The 8,872-nt window shown below is 39.9% G+C and overlaps 1 protein-coding gene across 1 annotated transcript in view; it reads right to left on the bottom strand.

Annotated features, from left to right (window-relative positions):
- LOC146467382 (short transient receptor potential channel 5-like) overlaps positions 1–8,872 on the bottom strand; it is a 61,389-nt gene that overhangs the window by 11,359 nt on the left and 41,158 nt on the right. The window contains exons 16-18 of the mRNA XM_085126045.1: positions 3,532–3,696; positions 1,657–1,738; positions 209–327 (exon numbers count right to left, since the gene is read on the bottom strand). Of these exons, the coding sequence (XP_084982171.1) occupies positions 209–327; positions 1,657–1,738; positions 3,532–3,696 (366 nt within the window). The remainder of the gene's footprint in view (positions 1–208; positions 328–1,656; positions 1,739–3,531; positions 3,697–8,872) is intronic.

The raw sequence follows: 8,872 nt of genomic DNA, 5'->3' as shown, positions 1-8,872 counted from the left end.
ATTTATACACCTGGGTGAAGAGAGACAATGTGGAGCAAAGTTTCTTGTCTAAGGAAACAACACAGCAATGAAGAGACCAACCTGGCCTCGAACCAACGACCCTCAGATCCTCCGACCGTCCGATCGAAAGTCCGACGCGCTAACCACCACACCACCGCGCCTCCACTTTTGGAATGGTACTTGTAAATAAGTACTTTTGAAGGTGTACCTTTTGACCTGTAGGAAGAAGAGCTTCAGAGTCTTCCCGATTTTTGAAAGTTCCATAAAGAACCTGCGTGACCATCCTTTCTGTATTTTCTGTGTCCTGAAGCATCTGGTGATGCTTGTCTATATTAAATAAAACATGTTACACCGATTAAAATGTGGTTATTTTGAAAGAGCAAAACTTTTTATCTGAATTTTGATGTTGAACATTAAAGGGAATCTAATTCAGCTTCTGATTATACGTCTGGTAAAGACATTACTGTGTCACTGACAACATATCGTGGTTGTACATTACAATTACATGCTAAAACTTTGACTTATCCCAAGTTATGTCTTATAAACTGAGCATCAATAAAAATAAGTCAGAAAACGATGCAGTCGAACCTCTCCTTACGGACACCTCTCTATTACGGACAGTTCACTTGGTCCCCGAGAGACTGAAATCCATATAAAGCCTACTTCTCTAAAACGGACACCTCTATAATACGTGGTTGTACATTACAATTACATGCTAAAACTTTGACTTATCCCAAGTTATGTCTTATAAACTGAGCATCAATAAAAATAAGTCAGAAAACGATGCAGTCGAACCTCTCCTTACGGACACCTCTCCATTACGGACAGTTCACTTGGTCCCCGAGAGACTGAAATCCATATAAAGCCTACTTCTCTAAAACGGACACCTCTATAATACGGAGACTTATTCCTGTCCCCTTGATGTCCGTAATAAAGAGGTTCGACTGTACTAGACTAAAGTTGCCGTTATGTCACGTTTTATTCAACCTTTTTTTTTTCATTTTCTTATTGGTTTCGATAAATGGGTCATGGTCATTTGCACTATCATTTACTTCATGATTCACACAGTATCTCTTGTTATTCACCAGTCTCAATTTAGCTTAAAACTCAGGTGAATAACAACCTCACTGGTGGTATGAAAAAGGGTTGAAATAGGGAATAGCGAGGGCTGATAGATTAAATTTCGGACTTTTAGTAATGTATAAATGATTATGAAATGTACACATGATCTGTATAAATCCTTTTCTTAACAGATTTTTGGAGATTTACACCGGTAAATTCATCAATAAAATCTTGCATTTATATTGACCAATCAATCAATCAAGCACTAAAAACCTGCTGAGCATCGACTTCCTCCTTTATAGCACAACTCATTAAAATTACTAATATTAGTTTTTTTTTAATTACGTGAGATTTTGTAAATATACAACCACTTTTTATAGACAAATTTAAATTTTTGTTTTAATGAAGACCATTTCGAGAAACATTTTACTTTTATTCCTAATACCAGCAAATCGCACCACTTAACTCTTGGAATGGTGATAATGACCATCCTGTCAAGACTGATAAATCTACGACCCATCGGAAACTGCCTGTTGGTAAGCTATTGTCAAGCTATTGTAGTAAGCTATTGTGTAATTTGGTAGAATTACGTACCTGTAGGAGGAAATGAATCCCCATATTTGTCTCTGTACCTTTGCAAAAGAGGAATACCAATGTCTTTTTGCCACTTTTCGCGCTTCAAAAAAAAAATAATTAATTAAAAAAACATTGGACGGAGAGTGTAAAATTGGCGAAGCTATTCAGTGAAGATTTCTTGCGTTTACCATGATGATAAAAAAAGTCGAAGCCTCGCAAGTAAAAAAGGTATTGTTCGTTAGATAAAAGTAAGATCTGGCTACCCTTTGATTACCTTCAAACGTGTTTGAAATTGTACCACTGGCGCTGGTTTAATAACTGCTAAATCAGGTAAGTACTTACGAATATTCTGTTTTAAAATGCGTAAAACAAGTATTGAAATTATTATTAAAATGGTGTTATTGTCAAAAGAAACAGGCTATTTTAAGGAAAGAAATGCTCAAACAATTTGTTGACTACCCTTGTCATCACTCTCTGCTTTCTTTACTCATAAGCACATGGAAAATGCGCAAATGACCAATTTCATCGAAAAACATTAATAAACCACAAGTAAACAAGATAGGTATCCATCTATAAGTATATTATCATGTATAGGTATCACTTAAATTGCTGAAAGAGGTTCGTGCTCGTTCCCAAATAATATTAACACAGAAACCCACCACATGCAAACTTGCCATTAAAATTTCAATATTTTAAAATTTATGCCAGCAAAATTTAATTACTTGACATTAAATATCTTGACTGACAAGCCATAACTATCTTCGGATTGCTATGATATATTATTGATAGTTTTGTTTTATCAAAATGTTCTTTTACAATGACAAAAAACGGTATTTTTCTGGTGGGGCTCAAGCAAAGCAAGATGCCTACGACAAAGACAGAGGGCAATATTCTCCGAACATTACTAAAGTGCTATTCGGCAAGGTTCAAACTATCATCATCAGTTTTGTTAACTTTTAGCCGATCAAACTGGAACAGTTGGCTCTGGAAAAAAAAAAAAGCATTAATAATTCATGAAGAGAAAACAAATGAGATCACTACCGTTAGTGAAGGAGGTTTGGAGAAGTGTTGTTAGTTATCACAAAATTTGGTGAACTTTTGCTTAGATTTCTCCAAGAATTGTTAATAGTTTGAGAAGCTATATCAAATACAGTCAACTCTCTCGTAAGCGACCACCCTTGGGGCACGACAAAGTGGTCGCTTACGGGAAGTGTGAACAAAATAGCCTAATGCTAGATTGATTAATTAATTACAAGAAATATTACCTTATCAGCTAAATTTGGGCTAATACTTACATTTTCTACGGAGACAATCACATTTTTATTCCACGGCTTAAGGAAAAGATTGAAACCACTGGCATATTTCAAGTTAATTAGCGCCTAGACAATCTATTCATTCTTCTGATGAAACTTCGTATAACATTTTGGAAAAGGCCACTGTTATTGTCTGTCAGCAGTCCGGGGTAGCGTCATTAAAAATTGAACTTTTTCCTCTTCTGAGTAATTATTAACTAACGATCATGCGTGATTATGTTGGGTGGTCGCTTATGGGAAACAGAAAACAAAAGAATATGTCAAATTTCTGGCCTAAAAAGTGGTCGCAGTCCTTTAAGAAATTTGAGTGGTGGTCGCTTACGAGAGAGCTCTTGAAACAGAATTAATTGTGAAACAAAACGGTTGTTTACGAAGTGGTCGCTTACGGGAGGTGGTCGCTAACGAGAAGTGGTCTCTATGAAAGAGTTGACTGTACTCGAAACAGTGTTTCATCATCCTATTTCTAAACACCTCGAACTTGGTTAAAAAAAAAAAAATTAAAAAAAAAAACAACAACAACAACAACAACACCTCGACTTCGCCTCTTTTTTCTATTTAAAATCTCTGATCAATAACTCACCATATGTAAGTCAATTTCCCTGTTACGAGATTTCTCCCTTTGGCGATGACAGAATATAGACACAGGTATAGAAATAATGTTGAAAGGTACTGGGATCGGGTGATAGTCATAGTACGCCTGGATTGTAACAGCTCTTTGGTACGCCCACTCATTCTCTGCATTGTCCTAAAGAGAGAAAAGCAGCTTTTTTTCGGGATATGTCGCTATTGTTAGGGCACCCAACGAGACCATTATAACAAAATACTTAAAATGTTGTCTCTTGTGTCCGAGGATCGTTTTGTGGCCTTTTAAATACATGTTTCTGTGAGCTTATATAGTTTGATCTCTTCGGATAGTAAAGCTGAAAATTTAAATTGCAGAAAGTTTTAGAGGACGACAGGGCTCAAAAACGGCTGATTGGTCGAAAAAATATGACCTCACACTCCTAGAATGGCGTTATTGCGCATGCTTGTTTTGGATTTCGAACGCGTTTTATTCGACCGCAAAGGAATTTGGAGAAACAACCGTGTGTTTTCAAGACGTCTACAAGAGTTTAGACATTCAATTATATATGAAGTAAGGAAAGTGTAATTGAAAAATGGGGTGGGATTAGTGAATTCGGATTTGAGTTCCTGTTTCTCTTCAGTTTGAATGTGCGATCAACTGAGTCAAAGCGTTGGCATGCAAGGTTATGTTTGTTGGCCATTAACTTTTATTTATCTTGAGTGGCTTTCAAAAAAGCCGTTTTGGGTCGGAGACTCCTTTGTGGTGAAACTGCAAATGAACGACATGGGATACTCTGCTACGAAGCTTAATTATTCGCACAGCACGGCACTTTTAACATTCTCTTTGGCTGGCTCTGGAAGATTGACTGGTTACATGGATCTGGCTACTTCTGCATGCACTTCACGTTTGTTTTACGGCTGAAAACCTTCCTATGCATGGTCGTTTTTGGATTTCCTTTACTCGACTGAAATACTGTCTTATCCTCATCAATGTCTGAATCTTCGTCCCCGTCGCAAGTGCTTGTGTCTTGGTTTGAATCATGAGGGTCATTGTCACTTCCATCGCCTTCCGCGATCTCATCATCTTCTACTAGATATTTGAAAGCCAAGGAAATACATTTATCAGGTCAGTTTAATTTTGGTTTTTCTAGTGTAGGTAATCATGATTTTATGATGTCACAGTTTGTAAATTGTTCACTTTTCTCCTTACTTGGACTAATAAACCGCTACACTCGAAACAGTTTTTTCTTCGAAAGTTGTCGATAGGTGCTCTCTACAAATGTGGACAGTTTATAATCTCAAGTTCTGAGCTGTTTGAATGAACGATCGATGACGTTTTTAATATGTTTAAACTTGCTTGCACTGCAGTTTATCAACTTCAAGTTGGTTCAGGGTGATTTTATTTTATATCTGACTTCTTATGTTGTTATAATTGTAGATTATTGTAAATTATGCTATTATAAAATTGTAATAAATAAAAAGAACTTTTTGTGATAGATTCATTGTTTACCTTGTCAAGTCAAAGCTATTTTGACAATTTTGACAAATTTTTCTTGATACAAACTCATCTATTAGCAATGCTGTGTTCAACAGTTCCAATTCATGCCTGGTAGACCTTAGAAAATTGAATAAAAATGATATGTAACTCTGTCACTGGCATTTTCTTGTTCTTGGGTTATTATATGGATACATGTAAAATGCGATAAAAATCTACATTCCTCATGTAGTCTAATGGTGGAACTTATTTTCGTTTTTTTGCTGTAGATTTTCACAGCTCTCCTCGGCATCAGACATCTTCAGCGTTCTGTGCTCTGAGGACAGTGTAGCCATGTAGCTTGAGTTGAAGTATTGTGAGAGAGATCCAGAGAATATTGTTCAAGGATTGCTTGAACAGAAATTCTTCTCTGCACCTTTGGATAAAACCATTTTTGTTCACGACATCAACATTGTGATGAACATTTTAGATTTGACATGGTCTAGGGACTGCTAGTACAGATTTGTGGACATCAATGAGTCCACTGCACATGTGCGTGGCAGTACTTGTTTGACTTGTGGTTGGTGGATGGGATGTATGGATGAAATGGATGTCATCCACTATCAGTCAATCTCGTACCTGGAGTCCTCAGGCTTTTTGGTCAGTGGGTAGGCGCCAGAATTGCTCTGTACAAGCTCTTTAATGACTTCCATTGTTTTACCGCAAAAATCCTGCGATCAAATTCCAGTACCCTCTTGGCGACCAACCACTGATCAAAGAGCCAGAGGACTCTGGGTACAAGATTGACTATCAGTATGATGAGGGCTTTCTTCTTCATGTACATGCAATGAAACATGTGAATTGAAATAAGCAGGTTGTCATAGACAGTAAAACCTGGACAAGTTGAACTGTATATTTTAAATTATTAACTTGCATGACTTCTCATGCCAATTGCATTTTGCTGTCTAAAAACTTCAGAGGTAGTGATCAACTCAATTTCAATGTGCAGCATCTGCCAATGTTAGTTTTGAAATTCTTTTATACTAATGCACACACATGTTTAAATTTTTGTGTTACTATTATTCCTCAAGTGAGTGTTTAACATGCAATTTCAAAATTGTCCTTTTGTTCAGCTTCAATTTTTGGACAATCATATCCTTACCATTAAATGAGAAACAAGTACAACCTTTTATCTTGATTTTGTTGGAAAGGGTGCATGACTGGTTAACATGCTACGATTTGCTGTGGGCAGTATCTGTATGAAGCGTGTTTTTTGTTACCCAAGTTTGATTTTTGAATTTTTGTTTGAAAAGGCAGTTCCTTTGAGAATGTAAAATCTGTTTTTCTGCAAAAGATTTACTGAATCAAACCACCTTTCACTTCATAAATAGGCTGTAAATGAGGTGTCAAGATACATATACTATTTATTGCTGGTACTGTCAGACCAACAGATCTGGCTGATAAATCATAGCGTGCAAAGCAAACTCAACAGAGTTCACGGCCCTGATAAGTGTTTATTTGAGGTTTTGGCTACTTAATTGAAAAGCAAATTATTCCAATGTATACCTGAATTGCTTCTTGTATGACCTTTTGAACTTTCTCTTGGTTTTTGGTCGCCAGTTCTTTTTGATGGTTGCAAACTGCATTGGGATGGACAGAATATCTTATTCCTTGGACAGCCATAAGGAATTATAGGATGCCCCGGAAAACTTTGGCTACCAAAGTCCAACCCCTCGTCCATGTCGTGGTAGCTGGGAACAGGTAAGTAGGGGATTGCTGTGCAGGGTAAAGTATGGCGGGGGACTGGCTCCTCCAGGCCTCTACGGTAGCCATGAAGGCCTGCTCAGAACCCTGAAAAGCCTGGCCAACGGGGCTCTGGTGAAGCTTGGTGGGCCAATCACCCACTAAGTGGATACAAGCGATTACAGAAATCATAGGAAACACGTGCAAAGTCAAATCTGTCTTGGGAGGAGAAGGGGTCTCCTTGGGGACCCGTATGACGCATCACAGGGAAAGCCGAAAGGAAGCCGTGATGCCGACCCCCCTACTTACTCCCAAGGCAACCACACTGTTCGGTACATGGAACATCAGGACCATGTACGAAGCAGGCAAGAGTGCACAGATTGCTGCGGAGATGACTGCATACAACCTGTCAATCTTGGGCCTCTGCGAGACAAGGTGGCTCGAGTCTGGGTGCATACGACTGTTGACTGGACAGACCGTCCTCTACTCTGGCCATGACAGTGCAAATGCTTCCCATACAGAGGGAGTTGGATTTATGCTGACGCCGCAAGCTGCCAGGTCTCTCATAGATTGGAACCCAATATCATCCAGGATTATCACAGCTAGGTTCTACACTAAGGTTGGCAAAGCCACCTTTATCTAGTGCTATGCCCCAACCAACGATGCGGATGATGAAGTAAAGTCGGAGTTCTATGCGAGGCTACAGGGGGTTATCGATGGAGTAGCCAGGAAGGACCTGATACTGCTCCTTGGAGATTTCAATGCTAAGGTGGGGAGCACGATACAGGCTTTGAGACAGTCATGGGGAAGCATGGTCTTGGCGAAATGAGCGAAATGGGTTTCTCCAGACAACTGGGCTGAGAACCAGACTGACCACATCTGTGTGTCATCCAGGTTCAGAAGATCGCTGTTGGATGTCAGAGTAAAGAGAGGGGCAGTCGTAGCTTCAGATCATAACCTTCTCATGGGCAGATGCCGGTTGAAACTGAAGAACTTCAACACCGGCCGAAAGAAGACAAGTTACAAATACAACATCGAGATGCTTAAGGTGGAGGAGACAAAGAAGATGTTCCAGCTCACCATCTCCAACAAGTACCAGGTGCTAGCAAGTCTGCAGGTAAACGAGGAACACCTTAGCAAGGGAGAAGACCAAAGAGTAGTTAACAAATTGTGGCGGGGCATAAAAGACGCATGGAGGAAGACGTTTGAGGAGACTCTGGGAAGGAAGTCCAAACAGCACAGGGCTTATGCAAGTGTGGATACAATGAGCAGGATTGAAGCCAGGAAAAAGGCGAAGGAGGTGTTGAATCATAGCAAGACGAGAGTCAGGAAAGCAGACGCTCAGGCCAAATACTCCGAAGCCGACAACGAGGTCAAACGAAGCATTAGAAAAGAACAGTCTCGGAAAACAGGCGGAGGAAGCAGCCAGCAAGGGTGACATGAAAGAGCTCTATTCCATCACAAGAACACTGGCAGGTGCTAAAAAGATCCCAGACAGACCTGTCAGAGCCAAGAGTGGAGAATTGCTCACCGACCAAGAGGAGCAGCGTAAAAGGTGGGCAGACCACTTTAGGGAACTCCTGAACAGACCACCGTCGAGCGACATTCCAGACATAGCACCTGCTGACACACTTTTGGAGGTTAATGAGAGCAGACCAAGCAAAGAGGAGGTCAAGAGAGCCATCAGACATCTGAAGAATGAAAAGGCAGCTGGTCCAGATGGCATACCACCAGAAGCCATCAAGGCAGACCTGGAAACCTCGGCTGAGATGTTATACAACCTCTTTGGTAAGATCCGGGAAACAAATGAGATACCAGATGACTGGAAAGAAGGCTATTTGATCAAGCTCCCGAAGAAGGGAGATCTGAATGAGTGCAAGAACTGGAGAGGCATCATGCTGTTATCAACTGCTGGAAAAGTGTTGAACAGGATAATCCTGGAGAGACTGAAAGCAGAGTTGGATGACCGTCTGCGAGATGAACAGGCTGGGTTCCGGAAGGAAAGGTCATGTACGGATCACATAGCCACCTTGAGGATCATTGTGGAGCAGTCTCTTGAGTGGAACTCTCCCGTGTTTGTGACCTTTGTGGATTATGAGAAGGCCTTTGACAGCATTGGTAGGGTTGTGTTGTGGAAACT

The sequence above is a fragment of the Pavona decussata genome, unplaced genomic scaffold (assembly GCF_977016875.1).
Source record: "Pavona decussata unplaced genomic scaffold, jaPavDecu1.1 SCAFFOLD_137, whole genome shotgun sequence".
Classification (NCBI taxonomy): domain Eukaryota; kingdom Metazoa; phylum Cnidaria; class Anthozoa; order Scleractinia; family Agariciidae; genus Pavona; species Pavona decussata.
The sequence above is the reverse complement of the archived record's forward strand: the minus strand, read 5'-3'. Positions and strand labels throughout refer to the sequence as shown.